The following is a 19810-nucleotide window of genomic DNA, read 5'->3' as shown; positions in this document are numbered from 1 at the left end:
CATCATCATCAAAGATCTTCTATGTTCAGTTTCTGTTATTTATGTCCAGGATCATATTTTATAAGATACATATAGGTATCATTATAAACATACAGACGGGATGATGTGATTTATGAAGAATCCCTCACTATAATATATAATGACAAAATGTTTGGAACATTTTCTACATCTGCTGCGGTTTAGAGTTTACAGGAGCGATGTGGCTCATCTCCAGTAGTTAATGAGTAGAAGACATGAAGTGAAAGAGAAGAGTAACTTTGTCATTTAGGAAAGCAAAGGGTTTTCTCCCACCAGTCTGTTATTTTCATTTTTCCAACTGTTCTGATGAAGATGTGGACAGCAGTTTGCTGCTGAAGCTTCAGGGGTGGAAAGTATTGCTGCTCATTGTTCTGACAAAACTCAAACACTTCAACTCTGGTGCCACCTAGTGGTTGACGGATACTAAGACTCATCATGGAAGGCATCATACCTAATCACTGCAGTGACTTTAAACCCATTAAACTCCTGCTCTGTGTTTTGTCAGTTTGGTGACGTGACCTCTGGTATCTCAGTCTTATTAATCACATTTATGCATAACTTTCCATCTTGATTTATCTGCAGTTCAGTGTTTCCAAGAGTTCATCTTGGTTCTCATCCCTGTTTGATTTAGTTGATCTCTAAAAAATTAAATTGACTGTGACATCTGATTAAACCCGAATAACTGCAGATGTTGTTTATTGGAGTTGCAAACCTACATGTCCTTACAGCAGACTGCAGGTCGATGGAAGAAAATGACTTGAAATCATCAGTTTAAATCAGGTACACAAAAAAGCTGCACTGCTGGATACAAACAGTCGCGTTTGGAACAAACCTACAAACAAAATGACTTCCGGCTTTTGCAATCCAGTAAAAACATCCCAGTTAAAGTTTCACATCTAGACTCTGTAACATCAGAACAGTTAAAGACAGACTTACAGTAAACCAGCACCCACCAGTTCTACCACCTCTTCAACAAATCTGTTCCATTCATAAAAATAAACACAATCTCAGATTCATCATGGCCTCAGAGTGAGACTGGACTGGAATCCACCACTAAGATACAGTGAATGCAAAATACAAATACTACCAAAAAAAACTCTACCACATGTTCACATTGAAGCTGTCAGTAACAAGTCAGCTCCCTTCATCCAACTCCTCAGGACTGGAGCTGCTCATTCACAATGGAATTTGGGTGAATAATTGTAAACTGAGGTCAGTTTAAAGAAACATCCATCAGTTGTAGGATTCGCTTCATTGTAGCAATGAGCTGAAGCAGTCAGAAGAAGTGGCAGAGGCCAGTGGAGCAACGTCCGTTTGAATTAGTCAATGAGGTTGTTCTATAAGGAACAGCTTGAGATCAGAGCCGTCACAGATGGAGATGGAGTTCTACCGTCCAAAGAGACGCCACCATCAGAGCCACTAAAACGTCCCAACAGACAGATTTACATTCTGGGGTCTTTTTAAAGCAGTGCATGTCCAAAAACCAGCAATTCACAGTTCATCATGTTCACATAGAGCTGCCTGATACGACCAGCTGGGGTGGCACTGAAACCGGAGCCGGGTTTCTACCATTCATCTGGAACGGAGCGGCAGCACCACACCTCTCCAGAGTGGGAATGAACCACTGATAGAAAGAAACTGAATGACTCTGAAGTGCTCAGCTGGTTCTGTGGAGAAAACCCAGGAGGGACAATCCTAAAAATCCTAGACCAAGATGACCTTTCCTTCCTGTCCACCCAGTCGGGCGTCCGGTGTTCATATGGACAGGTCGGTGTCTGTGTCTGTGGGCGTGGTCTTCGGGCTCACGCTGCCTCCCCTCTCCTCCGGGATGGAGGATGAGTCGCCGTTCAGAGCCGGCAGCAAACCTGGAAAAACAGGAAAGGAGCTTGAAGATAAACGTCACACCAACCCAGAGATTTTCAGCCATAAATCTAACAGGAAACTCATCTGGCCAGAGAGCAAGACAGACGTCAGAGAGTATCGTTTTATAACCCAACTCTCCACATCTTCCTCCCTGACCTGTTGCCATGACGCTGTTTGTCCACTAACAAATGTCTGGCCAGAAACTGAATGCTCATGAAAACAACTGGAATTTATTCAGGAGCAACAGTACCTGAATATAGTGAACATGTGACTTTTCACATTTTTATTTGCAAATAGAAAATATGCCTGAATATCAGGAAACAAAACAATCACAATATATTTGCTGCACCTTACTGTCTGACCCCTAACCCTAACCCCACCTTACTGTCTGACAACTGCTAAATAAAGGCCTCTATTCTTCAAGAAGTTAGCTGTTTATATTCATGCTCTTATTTTGAAGTGGGTGAAGACTGTTTACGCAGCACTTCCTTTTCCTCTCCTCCAGTTCTCTTGTTTTCCCTCCTAATAACTTTATTTCAGACTTACAGCAACAACTAACCAAAAACACTAAGACATGAACTTAAATAGAATATCTAAAAACATTATTGATCATGTGTTAGAATTTGAATGGAAGTTAGAGCTTTAACATTAGCTTCTGCTAAACACCATGTTGGTGCAGCTCTTTAGTGTTGATAGTTGGTGTGTTAGCTAGCGGTGCTAAAAACTGGAAATAATGACAGCAAGTCAAAATACTGTGGCTCGATGTCAGAGAAACATTTCAAGCATTTTTCTTCATTAAGCAAACATTACTGGTCTGTCACATAAAATACAAACTAAATTTGCTGAAGCTTGTGGCTGTAATGTGACAAAACATAAAAAGGTTTGAGGGGTTTTAGTATTTCTCCTACTTCAACTTCCTGTTGTGGTTGTGTCTGTGGTACATAACTACTTTAAACATTCAGTAAAATGTCTGAGTCTTACGTTCAGCCTCGTAGACGGAGCTGTCGGAGGACGTCCGATGTCTGCGTGGAGCTGACCTCTGACCTCCACTCACATATTCCTTTAGTACACCCGACCTGGAGGGAGATAAAGTCTCTTTAACACACCTGATTCACCAGGCAGGATGGAACAAACTGAAGTAGTCTGACTCATTTGATTGCACTGGAGGGAAACCTGACTATATAAAAAGATACTTTCAGAAACTTTAAGTGCAAAAGTTAACTTTTGAAAAATGTATTTAAAAAACTGCTGGTGTGTTTCTATTAAAACACATAACATGTCTGAGGAGGTGGCTCTTCTCTCAACAACTGAGGTTCTGTTCATTTGAAAAATGTTTTCTTTAATACTAACCAAACAACAATGATTCATTGCAGCCTTTGTTACATTTTATTACATTTTCTACTAATTAATGCTGAACTCATGTCTGTCAACCTCTGCTAATAAAGACTTCTCTGTTTTCTGTAGTAAAAACCTCCACATGTTTTTTTTTATCATTTTGTGAAAATTCCTGAGTTGCTCCTGGTGAGAGGATTGAAGTTAATCTCATCAGGAATTTCACAGCTCAGAAAAACGTTGAAAATCACTTTGCTGCAGGAAGCAGCGAGGTGCAGCGCTACTGCCTCCTGGTGGTAGAAAACAACAAAACAAGCACATTGTTCCAGACCTGGAGATGTTTGGCCGTCACAGAGATCTGGATAAAAGTTTGAAGTTTTTTTATGCAACTGGTTGAATTTAATAAGAAAGAAGTTTCAACACATTTATTGATCAGCTTGTTTTTTTAGTCCTCCGTACTCTACACTGTGTTGCAGTAGGTTTACTGGTGAACTAACCTGTCAAAGCTGTATGTACCAGGGTGGCTGATGGAGCGCTTCATCTGCAGAGGGACAGAAACATTTATGATGCTGACATGATTAAAACCAGCCTGAAAAATTTTGTTTTTATAAATCGCACAATTTAACAGAAGAGCAGCTGGACAGGACATTTAATATTTGCAAGTTTTACTTTTTTTAGTTAAAAAATACCTTATGTATTCTAAAGGGGAAATTAATGTAATCGTAACTCATATCATCCAAGTAGCTTCCAAGGATTGTTGTGGATGGTGATGCTGTGGGCAGGAAGGATCTCCTGTAGCAGTCAGTCTCGCAACAAATCTTAAGAGGCCTCTGACTGAAGTCTGTTGCTGTTTGACATGCTAACAGCTCAATATCAGGGCAGCAGAGACAATACAGTAACATTTCCTGAATGACAAAATCAGTTCTTAGAACCTCTGCTAATCCACTTTCTTTGCTTTGCTGCTCCTTTTTATATCTGTCTGGACAAGCAGAGAAACTATGAATACCTTGTTGCCATAATAACACACCATAGCAGGTGTCTAAAAGTTGTTATGGTGCACAGCGTCCAAAACAAGAAAGAATAACTGTCCAAACATGCAGTGAACAACATAATGCATATGAAAACTAAATTACCCTTTCAGGAGGTCGGAGGTCAGGAGTCAAACTCTGGTTGGCTAGGCTCATACACTCCTCCAAAGTCCTGATGAACGTCTCACAGGTGGCACTGAGCAACGAGGCCTGAACAGAGTTAAACCAGCATATTTAACATCCACTGTTCAGGGAGAAGTTCTGCTCAGTTAAATCCATGATACGACACATCGGATACGGTACGACACGTCGGGATACGGTACGACACGTCGGGATACGGTACGACACGTCGGATAATCGGGATCTGATGCGACCGTCGGATCTGATGCGACACGTCGGGATCTGATGCGACCGTCGGATCTGATCACGACACGTCGGATACGGTACGACATGTTGGATAGGCCCATCACAGTAATTGTCCCAGAAGTTATTGCGGTAAACAATAATATTGTTACTTTGAGGCCATTTTTAAGTAACATATAGTAATGGCATAATAATGCAAGAACACATTTTCAAAGGTGAATAAACTTAATTTCTAAAGAACATTTAGCAGAATTTGGCTGAGACCAAAGCACCAGACTGAAGACTTGTCATCCAGTTTTTGGTAAAAAGAGCAAAAAAAACAATCTTGTAAATAGAAATGATCTAGCTGGTTTTAATTATAATGTGATTAATTGATTTATTGCGACAAGTTTAATGCCAAGAACAATTTCTTTAGTTTGAGGACAGAGATTCCAAATGTCTACTTTCCTCTCTACAACTAGCTTGCGGTCATTTCTGATCTACATTTAGGCCGGTTTAATTTTAACAGGTTGGGTTTTTTTTTTACCTCTGAAGTGGGCGGGGCTTCTGCATCTGCACTGTGCTGTGATTGGATCGTCTGGACTTGCTGGACAAGGAGGTCGCAGTACAGACGAAGTTCAGACATTTTGGTTTTCAGACAGTCTGAACCTGATAACACACACACACACACACACACACACACACACACGCACACACACACACACACACACACACACACACACACAAACACAAAGCGATTAAATATCAATCAGTAAATTTGTTTACAATAACAAAGCTTTATTGATCAAGTTAACTGATTACATGACAACGTACCTCTGTGTTTGTGGCTTTCCAGAGTTCCAGCTTTGGAGGATCCCAACGCCACCAGCCACTTCTGCCTCTCTGCGGCGTTAACGGCTCGCACGTAGAAATGCTGCTCACCGGGAATGATCAGCTCCAGGCGAGTCGAGTCTGTGGGATGGACTGAAACACGACGTGTGGTTGGAAACCTTTACCTTCACAGTGACGAGACCAGGCCAGGTAGACCAACCTTTAATGTCACACACGGACATCTTGATGGATCCCTTGCTGCCTTTCGCGACGTCATCCTCGCTGTCGTAGTACGAGATTACGCCATCTTCCAGGACGAACCAGCGCGGCTGCCAGCCTGCAGACACAAAACACACACTCACTCACTAGATTTCTGAAAAACGCTGACAATAAATTGACCACAACTTAGTGCAATAAACGATAATGTCATTTTGAGACTATTTTTAAATATCCAAAATAAACAAACAAAACAACAATTTAAGTGGATGATTTTGTTTCAAAAGTAAAAGTCAACTTAGACAAGGAAAACAGGAATAAGTGGAAACCAGACTTTGTACTGGTTGTCAAATGTTTGCAGCGTTTCTCAGAATGTCAACGTTTCATTAATATTAAAGGGCAGCATTTCTTTAACAACTGTTCACTAAATGGAAACCATTGAGCTCATTTTAACTTCTGATGTGATTCATTCATTTATAGCTTATTGCGACAGGCTTAACTGCAGATTTCTCTGCAGAACTGTCCATGTTTTCCAAACAGAAAAACTTAGGTTAATTTTGAAGGCAAAAATTATTCCAATAAAAAATATTGTTGTTTTGATTAATTAACTGATATAAAGATAGTAGCATAATAATGAAAGCTTGACCTGTCAAAGATTTCTAAACTTTAATTTTGTACACAACACTCCACACAGGAACTGGAAGACATTTTAAATATCCAAAATAAGAGTTAATAAAACAGATAGTAAAAACCACATACAACCAGAAACATAAATAAAGTGGATTATGATGCCTCGGAAAACAAAGTTGCTTTTCATTGCTTTTAATTTATTATGCGATTAATTGATTAAGTGCTTATTGCAAAGGGCTTACCTGTAAATCGTGTAAATAAAAGAGGTCACAGCCTTCACAGCCATTTGCAGCCGCTCTTATGTTGGATTTCTCCTTCTGCAGCTAATTTAGGATTACCAATCTGTCTTTGGAGCCACAGTTCATGGAAAATCGGCTAGAGGCCAAAAGTATTTGGCCTAGGATCAGCTTCTCTATTATTTTAATATTGCAGAAACTCTACATAAACGTCTTTGTTTCAGATACTTCCTGTAATCCTGAACAATCCGACCCAACATAAAACCCTGATTAAACAGAGGAGGATTTACAGTAAAAAAAACATTACATATACTTATACAGGGACAATACAGGAATCAGTAGCAGATTAGTTTTGAAGAAAAAAAAAATCCACCTGATCTTGTAAACCCTGACAATCTACCATTGTTATAGTTCAATGGAAGAAGAAACTTATCTGAAACAGACTGTATTATAACCAAACTGTTTATTCTAGAAGACAGAAAATCAAGAACATTCCCAAATGGGTGCATGGATGTTAAATTTCTCCCATAGTCATAACAAATCTATAAATGGGAGATCTGGAATCTGTGTGAAAAAGGAATTTATTCAGAAAACACAGCCTCTTGGAACCACAAGCTTGTCTGGATTTGAACTATTTTACAACACACAACAGCATGGTCCAGTCAAAGTTCTGACCAACATCTGGTTGCAAATTTTGTAGCAGGATCTTCACTAATGTTCTCCAATCACTGTGGCTGATATCAGTGAACATTCACATTTTCCACAGAAAAGCTGCTAGAGACAAACCATAACAAACTCACAGCTGGAGTGAAAACAAAATGTGACTCTACAAAGCATTGACTCAGCAGTAGCACACCACACTTTTCAGATTTTTATTTCTACTAAAATGTAACAATGCCACAATGTTCATTCACTTGACAACTATGCTCTTTAGTCTATCAAATAAAATCACCCAAATTACACTGAAGTTTGTGGATTTAATATAGCAAAATGTGGAAAAGTTCATGTGGTATGAATCCTTACAAAAGGGCAAAAATAAACCTCAGTCAATAGTTTTTACAGACAGATTTACACCTGCTTTGGTGACTGGAACTGATATAATATTGCTCATATTTGCCCAACATTACCATTTTTTTTCCAGTGCAGCTTCATGCTTTTTTGGTTTAAACCCTTATTATATAAAAGCTGTTACTCAAACCTCACTTAGCCAGTGACAAGCTATACAAATGCTAACGTTTACATTGCTAACATTCTATCTGTGGACAAAGTGTGAACTGTTATCCTCACGGGAAATGCGTTTTCCACTTGAAGGAACATCTTCCAGGACAGGATTAGCACCATTACCTTCATCAATATAACAAAAGCAACACATCTGCAGCACTTTGACATTGTTGTCTGTGTTTCTCTCAGAATCACCAAGTTGTCACATGAGTCAGAATTTGAAAGTATAAAGCAATAATAAAAAATCAACAAATCACAACATTTACATAATTTCCAGATGACAGAGTTCAACCTGTTTCCTGGGCCAGAATGCTGAGCATGTTGAAGATGTTTACCTGCTGCAGCACCCTGACTTTCACACAACCTGACAAGCTGCTGACAACTTACTGCTCTAGCTAACTTTTCTTTTCTTTTTTGTAGCAGCAAAAACAAAAAAACTTCAGAAACCTACAGATAATCATGTCCTGTGGATCAGGGTGTGGAAGCACGGTCTCATTGTCCACCATTGTTATTAATAGACAAGTTATGCTGCCATCATAAAGGTTAAATAGTGAACTCCTCACCTCCCGGTCCTGGGATCAGACTTTGTTTCTGCAACAGAATAGGACTCTGTAGCTATCCGCTGCTGTTTGTGTTTCTATTAAAAACAGATTTGGTTCACTAAGAGTCATATCTGTGCTTCTTAGTGAACCAAGAAACACTTGGTTCACTAAGAAACCAAGTGTTTCTTCGTGAAGTTTTAGAATAAGATTTGACATTAAAACAAAGTAACATTTGGAGAATTTAAAATGTTTGCATTCTCAACAATTTATTTTAAGCATATTAAGAAACACCTTCAAATGAACACTTAATATATGGTAAAGTTGAATAATTATTCATTATTTACTCTGAACTGTCACTATTCTATATAGATAAACAAAAATTTACTTCCTAAACAAACAACCATTTATCATAAACCCTGACTTGTTTTCATTTACTTTCTCCCTTCTGAAACCGATATTGCAGGTCTGAGTATTGGCTGATACTGATACTGATACTGACTCGATACAATACCAGCATGAATCATACATACTTGTAGTACCGTACTTATTCTTTAGTGTGGCACACTAGAAAAAGACCTGATCAAGTGATATTAATCTGAGATTTTAGATGCAGGCCAACGTAATAGATAGATACTCATTTGTGACTGATATCGGGTCAATTTTCAATATCAATACAGAATCAGGACACCCCAATCTGCTGCTATTTACCTCCAACATGTCCTGTAATTTATAGCACAGGTTCATTCAGGAACACACTTAAATTCAGTTAATGTGATTAAAATAAATATTTGTTATTTTTATCTTACTTGAATTATTAAGTAACTGCATTGGCTGAATAGTATAAGAACTGTATATGGGTGAACAGAAATAAACTGTTACAGGAACAATTAACAGAACCTAATGAACATTAAATATTACAAAAAATTTATTAAGCAACTAAATAAAGACATTTTTTAAAAATATTATTTTAAACCGGAGTGACTAAATTGTATTAAAATAGCATGAGTAATTATCACAAACTATTTCTGTTTCATGTAAACTTCAAGTCCTTCCAACTGTTAGCTGTTTATTTTTTAATTAATATTTCTCAACTAGACAATTAGTGTGGCTAAAAACGACAAAAAGATTTGATTAAAAAAAATTTATTTGTTACTTAAATATTTAGAGCCACACAGAAATGTGAAAAATATAGATTTGTTATACAGCAATACTAAATGAACTGTACAACTTTATGTAGGTAAATAGAAACTGTTCACCTGTAAATTTTACGTACATTATTTTAACATTTACGCTTATATGCATTGCTAAGTTATTCTAAATATCTTCATATTTATTCATTCGAAGTTATATTGTTTATATTATGTGTTTCTGCATCACTTAAAGAGGTATTCATGAATGTTAGCTACTTAAGAGTTTGAAAGGAAAATTTGTAACGTAATTAACATTAGCAAAAAATAAAATAAGATAAAAATGGTCTGAAATCAAATTACATTAAAAAACATATTAGCCACAGTCCTTACCTGTCATGTAATTAGTCCACTTGTATAAAATGCCCTCCATGACTTCTCCAAACATCGGGTTACAGAAAGTGGATGTTAGCTGGGAGCTAAAGCTGCTAGCTGGCTAATGGTCAGTGACTCGTTAGCAAACAGCGGCCATTCTCAGCTGCTGCTCTCCTCAGTAAGATAGAGAGACTTCCTGAAATCTGCCGATTGTTCGCCGGAGAAAATTAAGCCGAGATCAGTTTGTGCGGAGCTGTTCATCGTCTCTCAGCAGGGAGTCAGCTGATAGAGAAAAATGTCAACAAAACAGCAGATTATGTACGGAAAGCTGCGAGGGACAATTGTGCTTTCTAACTTTAAGGAACGGGTTAAAAACATACAAGGAACAAGCAATTAATTAACAAAGCACAAGTAAACTACACACTCAGTGTTTCCTTTTATTTAAAATTAAAGACATTTAGTTAGAAAAGTACTTTGACCTTAAATCACATTCAAGTCTTTGAAGTGATTTAAACTAAGACTTATTTTATTGTCATTGCACAAAGACACAAGTGAAATTGACAATAAAATGTCATCGCTTGGCCACCAGAGCACACACACGTGTGCCTATAATTACATGATATTAAAAAAAAATATATATTGCTAAATATATATAACTTAGAATTCTCAGGCAGTTTCAGTCAGTCTTAGTGATGGGATTGTTGAGCAATCCGTTAGCCAGTGGGAGACAGCTATTTCTGAGTCTGGTTGTTCTGCAGCGGATGCTATGGAATCTTCTGCCAGACGCCAACCGGATGAACAGACCATGGAGACGATGGGTGCAGTCAGAGAGGATCTGGTTTGCTCTGCCTAAGCAGTGTCTGTGGGCAGTGTTCTGGATAGAGGGGAGTGGATTCCCAATGATCCTCTCCGCTGTCTTCACCACTCTTCACAGAGACTTCCAGTCTGTGGTGGGTCGTTGGGTTGAGACCTCGTGAAGTTGACAATGATCTCTTTTGAGATGCTATAGCAGCAGAAGACCACACCGGGTACCACTCCTGTCAGCTAAGAACAGGAAACTGAGACTACAGTTCGCACACGCTCACCAAAATTGGATAGCAGAATATTGGACAAAACGTTGTCTGGTCTGATGAGTCTCGATTTCTGCTGCGACATTCAGATGGTAGGGTCAGAATTTGGCTTCAGCAACATGAAAGCATGGATCCATCCTGCCTTGTATCAACGGCTCAGGCTGCTGGTGCAATGGTGTGGGGGATTTTTTCCTGGCACACATTGGGTCAATTAGTACTAATTGAGCATCATGTCAAAGCCATAGCCTACCTAAGTATTGTTGCTGACCATGTCCATCCCTTTATGACCACAGTGTATCCATCCTCTGATGGCTACTTCCAGCAGGATAATGCGCCATGTCATAAAGCACCAATCATCTCAGACTGGTCTATTGAACACGACAATGAGTTCACTGAACTCGAATGGCCTCCACAGTCACCAGACCTCAATCTAATAGAGCATATTTGGGATGTGGTGGAACGAGAGATTCACATCAAGGATATTCAGCCAACAAATCTGCAGCAACTGCGTGAGGCTATCATGTCAACATGGACCAGACTCTCTGAGGAATGTTTCCAGTAACTTGTTGAATCTATGCCAAGAAGGATTAAGGCATTTCTGAAGGCAAAAGGGGGTCCACTGGGTGCTAGCAAGGTGTCCTTAATAAAGTGGCTGGTGAGTGTGTATATATTTATATAGACACTCACACACACCATTGATGTGCGTATAATAAATTCCCTCTGACCATGATTGAGGTCCAAAATCCAGTCTGGTAGGTGGTGGTAAATGCACGTTAAATTGGTTTACCATACACCAATAAAACACAAAAGAAGAAGAAGAACAAGTGGCATCGGGTCAAAGGAGAGAAGAACACAAGAGACTAGGAAATAAATCTAACACTAAAGAATAACTGACAACACTTTTTTTAAAGGGGTTGCTTTCAAAATTGCATTACAAGTCCAATAAAAGTGTCATTATGATACTTCATGACAACAGTCAGACATTCATAAAGACGCCTTCATGTTCATGACAGGTGTTATGTCATATTTATGACAGTGTCATATCAGTTTTATGCACACCCATTCAAATAAAGTGTTACCAACTAACTAGACTAATGAAACATAATTAAACGAGGGTAGCAAAAAATAACTATAAACAAGAAATAAACATAATTAGAAACACTAAGAACTGAACTGAAGGAAACCAGCAACAGGACAGATCTAATCAAACTGAGAAACACAAAATATCAACAATACTACAACTAAGAAAGGACTAAACAGAAGTAAAACAAAAACATAGCTAATCTAAATAAAATAGGAACTGAGAAACACAAACAAAAAAAACCCAACCAAAAACAGTTCTAATTTTTACACAACAGTATATTTAAGTATATTTAAATATACACAGAGAGTATATTTTATTCACTTCAATATACAAAGCTATGTTGATGATTGAAATAGTTTCTATAGAAAATATCATTTAAAAAGATACAACCCAGAGGTTCTGTTAAGAAGCAAATAGAAGAGTCATTCTTTACATAGAAACAGATAAAACTTGAAACTGAAAAAAGCCCATAGCAGCTTAAACTTGATATTTTTAATAAGACTACATTTTCATCCTTTAGAACTAATTCAAGGCTTTAGAGAAATGAGCACTGCATCTAATAACGTGTGGAAGGAGATGTTTCTGGAGGAAACACTGTGCGATGCTGTGATCAGAGTCAGAGATGCAGAGTTTAAAGTTCACAGGTTTGTTCTCTGCAACCCCAGTGCTTTCTTCAGGTAAATCATTCTATCTTAGCTATTTTCTCTTTAATTCCTGATCTCAGTATGGCATATTGTAAAATGGTTATGAGTAATGGTTGTGGTTATGGTTATGACAGGCACTAAATTGTGCTTTTGACATCTTTTGGGAAAGAAAAACTTGTCAGGTTAAAAATATAAACAGCCTTGCATTTCATAAAAGCTCCTTAAATTGTTCTACTGAAGCTGCAATAAGATTGGTTGATACAGCTCTGCTACTCTGGAGTTATTAAAAGAAGTTATTTCTGATCCATCTTATGGAATCAAATTCAAAAATACTTAATTGATCCAGAAAACAATCCATTAAATTCAGTAATCTTATCACACATATGCAATCATATCATATTAACCTTTCTGTTCAAATCATTTACCTGCCTGTTAAGTCGTTGACTCAGTATATTTTTTACATCTGTAACTTGACTTATTCTGGTTCCATTTGTCTAGTTAGAATGTCAATAAATGCATGGTTTCCATGGTGACGAGTGCAGTGACACTCTCCAGTAGCTTAGCTCACACCAAGCATCAGGTTTTGATATAAATGAAGGAAATCTAACATTCAGAAAGCTGAAAGGGCAAAATTACTGAAAGTTACCCTAAGTTTCTGTAGCCATTAAAGTTCATTTGGAGGTGAAAAAACAGTACAGTAACTCGTATAAGTATACCTTGTCATTCAATAACAGCATGCCATGTTACAGACCAACACAAAGTTGTGTAATTGTGAAATTTAAGAATTTTACATGGCTTTCAAGCTTTTGAAATGACTAAGATGAAAAAGGGGTCTTCCATAAAGCCCCCTTTACTCTTGTACTCTTAAATAAAATCCATTCCAACCAATAGAAGTGATCTAATTAGCAAATAGGGTCCACCTGTGTGTACTTAATCTCGGTAGAAATCTAACTGTTCCATGAAGGAAAGGTTTTTAAAGGTTCAACAATTTGTAAGTGCTGAATTTCACTGCTTCAGTGGCTTGACGTATGTTTCTTAAACCTCCAATCTCCCACAGAGACCTTTTCCTCAGTGATCAATCATCTGGGCAGCAAGTCTACAGCTTCCCCGACCTGTCACAAAATACCATGGAGCTCATTCTCGAGTATGCCTACACCTCCTCTGTTGTGGTGACGGAGGATAATGTGGTAGAACTGTTGGCTGCAGCAGACCGCTTTGCTGTCCCTGGCATCCTTCAGGCCTGCTGCGACTTCCTGCAGCAAACACTCTGCCCTAAAAACTGTATCAAGATCTGGAAGCTAGCAGATCACTACAAGATTCTTGACCTGAAGGAAGTGGCCTACTTGTACATCCTGCAACACTTTGAGGAGGTGGTGGAGTTCTGTGCTGACTTCCAGCAGCTCCCTGTTGAGGAGCTAGTGGAACTCATCAGGAAGAATGAGCTGAATGTGAGAAAGGAGACTTTTGTGTTTGAGGCCATCCTCCGCTGGGTCAAGTTTGCTCCTGAGGATCGTAAGGGATACATGGGGACACTTTTCACTCATGTAAGTGAATGTTGGGGCACTGATCTCCCCAAACCGTAGATATGCAATTGCTAGTGTCTACATAAAAATCTCCTGTCTTTATCCAGGTTCGCCTACTCCTAATACCCATTGATTACTTAGTCGAAACTATGTGCAAAGATAATCTGGTTAGAAACAATTTACAATGTGTAAACATGGTAATCAGTGCGATGAAGGTCCTCCATGGGTCCAACTTGGAGATGTCCCTTACCTCCACCCGTCTACCTTCTCATGTGCTGTTGGCCATTGGGGGCTTTGAAGACAATTATCCTTCTGACAAAATTGAGATGTACAATGTTCGAAAAGACTGCTGGAAGACAGTGTACAAAAATCCGGCACCATTCCCAGAATTCAGCGGCTGTGTTTACCTCAAAGGAAACATCTACTGTGTCGGAGGGTGCCACGCTGATCACTACTTGAGCAGCGTCATAAGGTTCAATCTCGCCACCCAAACTTGGAAAGAAGTGGGGACGATGCACAAAGCTCGATGCTACGTCAGTGTAGTGGTGCTCAATGACCAGATCTATGCAATGGGAGGCTGCAACAAGTATGATACCTTCAAAACTGCAGAACGGTTTAACCCTGACACCAATCAGTGGACCCTGATCGCACCGATGCATGAACACAGAGCTGATGCTGGGTCTGCAACACTTCACGGGAAGGTAAGTGGATTAAGTGTTCTTAGACCAGGTTTGGCCTCCTGTGGTTCTGAAAGGTCTTTTTAGCTAAAGAGTTGTCGAATCGTGAACGTTGACCTTAACCTCTAGAACGCGACGGACCCACCAGTGGGTCCAGCTGCCATGTGACCTCGGCTCGCTTAGGGTGTAAGAGGTCCTGAGTCAGATGTTGTTTTGGTTTATACAGTCATCTCCTGGACAAGTCTTCAATGCATTCTTGGGATAATTGTTTAGCTGGACAGTCCTGTAAAGGTTCATCACTGCTTCATGTTGTCTCCATTTGTACATAGTGGCTCTCACTGTGGTTCACTGGGATCCCGAAGCCTTAGAAATGGATTTCTAACATTTTCAGAAAGACAGAAATATTTAATTGACTTTGTTTCTCATCTGTTTATCAGGGCATGGTGCTTTACTTTTTGAGAACTGGTGGCCTTCCTCCGGTTCTGTTCAAGTCATTTCTTAATTCTCAGAATCTGGCAGTGCACTTCTTTTTGTATTTACTCAGATTATCTGTGTATAATGTTGAATATCAGAAGAAATCTAAGTTGGGCAAATACCTTTTCACTGAACTTTACCTCAGAGGTTGGAACTCTGTTCATTTCCAAATATGAAGAAATTGTAATTTTGAGAACTAAATGGAAAAAAATCAAATGGAATATATGGCGAATTTGGAATTCCAACTTGGAAAGTCTCAATTCTACATTCTAATTCACCGTGGCTACAACAGATAAAAAAGCCTACCCTGGACAGCTTGCCAGTCCATCGCAAGGCAATACAGAGACACACAGGACAAACAACCAGGTACACATTCACACCTATGAACAATTGAGAAAAAAGTACCTTTACCTTGACTGGTAGGTCCTAAAGCATGATCTAGTAGTCATGCTTTTGGAGTGTGGGAGAAAGCCAGAGTACCTGGATGCACAGAGAAAATTCCCATTATGCCAAGCTGAGAGTCACTGAGCTCCTAAAGGCAACTCATTTTTTCACAAATGTTTGTAGAAGCAGTTTTAATGACTGCATGCTGGATATATCCACCAGAGCTCAAGGAAGAGATAGCAACATGAACTCAGTGAGTTAGAGGGATGAATCTATAGTTTTAGCAATTTAGAATTTAGTGTGTGTTCTGGCCTGTTTGTTCTACCCGTGCATGCATGAGTTCTCTCCAGGTACTCTGGCTTTCTCCCACAGTCTTTACCTTGACCTACCAGTCGAGGTAAAGGTACTTTTTTTAAAAAATTATTCATAGGTGTGAATGTGAGCATGGTTGTTTGTCCCGTGTGTCTCTGTATTGCCTTGAAACTTTGTGCTTCTACCTCTATTAAAAACAAAGTCCAGCAAAAGTATAACTACTTTTGCTTCTGACATGATCAAATTGTAGAAATGGTACTAATGTAGGTATTGTCAAGAATGATTCCTGTTCTCCCTTATCAATTCTCAGGTGTACATATGCGGTGGATTCTTAATGGATGATGCATTATCTTCTTGTGAGTGCTACAACCCTAACACCAATCAGTGGACGCTTATCACACACATGGAAACCGCTCGAACAGCAGCAGGTGTCATTGCCTACAAAGACCAGCTCTATGTGGTAAAGAGAGCTAAAGAAACTTGTTCATGACTTGAGTTTGACTGTAATCCTACTCTAAATTCCAGTCTTTCTTCCAGCTTGGTGGGTACGACGGTAGAAGGCATGTATCAGAGGTTGCTGCTTATGACCCCTTGACCAAATGTTGGTGCATGCTGGACCCCATGATTCACCCCCGTAGCAACTTTGGGACTGTGGTGTTGGAGGACCAGATTTATGTAGTGGGAGGTTTCACAGACGATAATGACCAGTTGTGCTCTAAAGTGGAGCGCTATGACGGAAACACTAAGACATGGCAAGCTGTCCGGGACCTGGATTCTCCTCGTGGTGCTGTCAACTGCTGCGTCGTGGAGAGAATCCCTTATGCTGCTGCCTTTGTATCCTAAACACCAACTTATATATGTCAATAAATGCATTGATTTTATATCTTAGATATATTCTTGTTTACCAGGAAAATAAGGAGATTGCTATAAAAACTCCCTTCAGAATTACTTGCATACTGGTTGGTTATGTTTTTACTTCACATGCAATCTTTTCTGTTCTGGTACAGCCATAGTTCACCTTGAAGCAGAAACTGACTCATTTTGATGGCTTTCTGTTTACCTTTCTGATTAATCTTGATCATTTGGACTCGTGATCAACTTTTTTCTTTTTTCTAAACAAAAATCTGAGAAATGTTTGCATTTGGGTTCACGCTGCTTTCCTCAGACACCTGCAAATTTGATTCCACTGCAATTAACTGGTTCCACATCTCACCTGACAGAATTATCCTGCATGTAAAGTAATCTCAGCATGAATCCAGTTGTTCTTTGAGGTTTGTTGGAGAACACTGGTAAACAAATAGCATCATGAGATGATTACATAATAGATAAGATTAGAGAGGTTAGGTCATAAAACAATATCTTGGGTGGTAGAATCTTGTGTTTTACCACCTAAGACCAACTATTAGTCATCAAAAATGAATACCTATGGAATAAGAGAAGTCTCTTTAGACCCCAACTGGGTCCTTTTCTGGAATTCTGCACATTACCCTGAACACACCAAAAAGTCAAGGGGTATGAATACGTTTGTAAATCACATAATTATGAAACAAACTATACAATAATTACAAATGACAAACTTAAAGAACGCTATAAACTTTTCAGAAGTCTTATTCTCTCTTTATTGCATTAGAACATACATTTTTCATATGTATCTATATATATTTATATATATTATAAATGTGAATTTGTACACTACAATCTTTTATTGTAACATGTTAGAAAATACTCAAAATGCTCCAAAAACATAACACTAAAAACAGTTACCAAACAATGATTATTACATTTCTTTCATTTTTGTTTTGGCCACTGAGAACAGGGGGGAAAAATTACAGAGCTGCAACTGTTGATCCAGAGGAGAGAAGAGGAGAGGATCACAGGATGTGATATGTCACATTGATGTGGGAGCTTTTTACAACCCAAACAAGTGAGAGAGGACAGGTAGAGAGAGGGAAGAGATGAGGAAGGGGGGATGGATGAATATGGGTGCATGGGGTCATGATATTTTCCCCATCTGGTCTTGATATGTCTGAATCCAAGAAATGAATTAAAAAAAACCTTACTGCACAAAAAAAAAGTAATCTTGTTTTGCTAAAGCTGCTTTTTTTCTGGTAGCTCATTCAATGTTGACAATAGCGTATAGCAGTGAAGAGCCACAAACCCCATCCACTATTGACACAAATGAAGATATTAGGTCTGAATCTATTAAAGCAGAAAGAAAAGCAGCATCTATGGCTGTGTTTAAGGTACTGTTGTGCACCAGGGTTCCAGCACATTTTCAACCTCAACTTTCCAAACTTCAAAGTCAACTTTGAGGCCATTTTTGCTTTACATGTATAGAGAAACATTCACCAGACCACACTTAAAGATATATGTTTTTATTGCAGAAATGGGGACAGTCTTGTAATTCCACTTTTTTTTGTTGTTGGATTTAAAACAACAAACTTTATCAAATAATGTGTGGAAGATTTTTTTTCCAGCGTTTGTTACATCTCAGACAACTTGGACCTCAGAAACCACTGAAAATATGTTGAAGTAGAATTTGTTCATCTTTAAATACAATATTTTGAAACTAAGTCTAGGTCTGCAGCCCCGATTGCAGTTTTCTGGCTGATCACAATCTTTAAGGCCAGACATGCTACTTCCAATTTTAGCCGATATCAGATGCCAAGTAGGCAACAGTGGAGTGAATAGTGCTAACTATGCAAGATGTGACCTCTCAGCAGACCAGAAGGGTACAGCGGCTGATTTTCAGACCTCTGAAGAGGAAGATAAGATTAGTGGATTAGATCGGTTTCTCATGGAAGAATTGGCCCATCACCAATTTTCCAAGAATTTTTCCCATTTTTCAAGAAGATTTGGGCCTTTCTATTGATACCGATTTATCGTTCACCCCCAAAACACACACATACACTGACCATTAGGGTCACTTCAGAGACCAATTAACCTGAAAGTGATTGGACTGTGGGAGGAAGCTGGAGTACCCAGAGAAAATCCACACATGCATGAGAGAACATGCAGCTTCCATGCATGAAGTGCCATGGCCAGGATTTTAATTCAGGACCTTCTTGCTGGAAGGTAACAGCACTTTGAGTTCAAATTTGTTCAAAATTTCTGCCTAAGCCTACAAATTAAAACAATAATTTTAAAATTAAAACAAGAATATATGTAGACAGTAATAATTATTCTTGCAGAGGAGATAGTTGTTGCTTATCAGATTTAAATAAATATGAATATATAATGATATTTAATTACAAACAAACAAAGATAAACGGAGTATGGAAATATAAATGTCTTTCCATACTTATCTGGGGATTTTAGAAGAAAATTTCATCCTGCGCAGGAACCCCGTGTTTTATCTGCTCAAAAATGTCCAATTGGAGAAGTTTCTGAGACATTTTTACTACGTTTAAGAATAAGTGGAGAAAAATAGGTTGCACCACATAACTAAACAGTCATTATTTGGTTTCTTGGAACCACATTCCTTCAAGTTGTGTTATAGGATGGGCTATTGGAAGGTCAATAAGTTCATGTTTTCAAAGTTAGAGACACTTCAAAAAGTGCACCTCGTTTGTCAATAATCTCTTAACGAAGATGAACGTTTCTGAAACTAAAAATAACTAGCAGAGTGGAAACAAAGAGGAGGAAAAGGTAGGAACAGCAACTAATGGCCAAAAGCAAATATAAACAGCTCCCACTCATACACACTGGACCCTGTCTTCATAAGACTTTAATATAAACATGTAGGAACACTCACACACACAGACACAGAAGGCTGACAGGTTCTGATCCAGGAACAAGGTGGATGCAGAGATTCCTCACAGAACTGAGAGAGACGGTTAGCCAGAACCACAAAGACACAGCAGTCTGTTACTGACTGAACA

The 19810-nt window shown here is 38.7% G+C and overlaps 2 protein-coding genes across 2 annotated transcripts; one reads left to right on the top strand and one right to left on the bottom strand.

The window, feature by feature from the left end:
* Positions 1–686: 686 nt before the first annotated feature.
* On the bottom strand, positions 687–13074 carry plekha3 (pleckstrin homology domain containing, family A (phosphoinositide binding specific) member 3). The gene is made up of 9 exons (XM_044136669.1): positions 12985–13074; positions 9780–10043; positions 5635–5751; positions 5418–5567; positions 5131–5252; positions 4347–4451; positions 3711–3754; positions 2863–2957; positions 687–1883 (listed from the first exon to the last, which is right to left on the bottom strand). The coding sequence occupies exons 2-9, from the start codon at positions 9832–9834 to the stop codon at positions 1774–1776; spliced, it is 798 nt and encodes a 265-aa protein (XP_043992604.1). The 5' UTR covers positions 9835–10043; positions 12985–13074; the 3' UTR covers positions 687–1773.
* LOC122842626 (kelch-like protein 10) lies at positions 12322–16810 on the top strand. The gene is made up of 5 exons (XM_044136668.1): positions 12322–12592; positions 13617–14103; positions 14190–14783; positions 16240–16389; positions 16467–16810. The coding sequence occupies exons 1-5, from the start codon at positions 12459–12461 to the stop codon at positions 16770–16772; spliced, it is 1671 nt and encodes a 556-aa protein (XP_043992603.1). The 5' UTR covers positions 12322–12458; the 3' UTR covers positions 16773–16810.
* Positions 16811–19810: the final 3000 nt, after the last annotated feature.

This window comes from Gambusia affinis, linkage group LG13, assembly GCF_019740435.1.
Source record: "Gambusia affinis linkage group LG13, SWU_Gaff_1.0, whole genome shotgun sequence".
NCBI classification, from domain to species: Eukaryota; Metazoa; Chordata; class Actinopteri; order Cyprinodontiformes; family Poeciliidae; genus Gambusia; species Gambusia affinis.
This window is presented reverse-complemented; position numbering and strand designations above follow the sequence as displayed.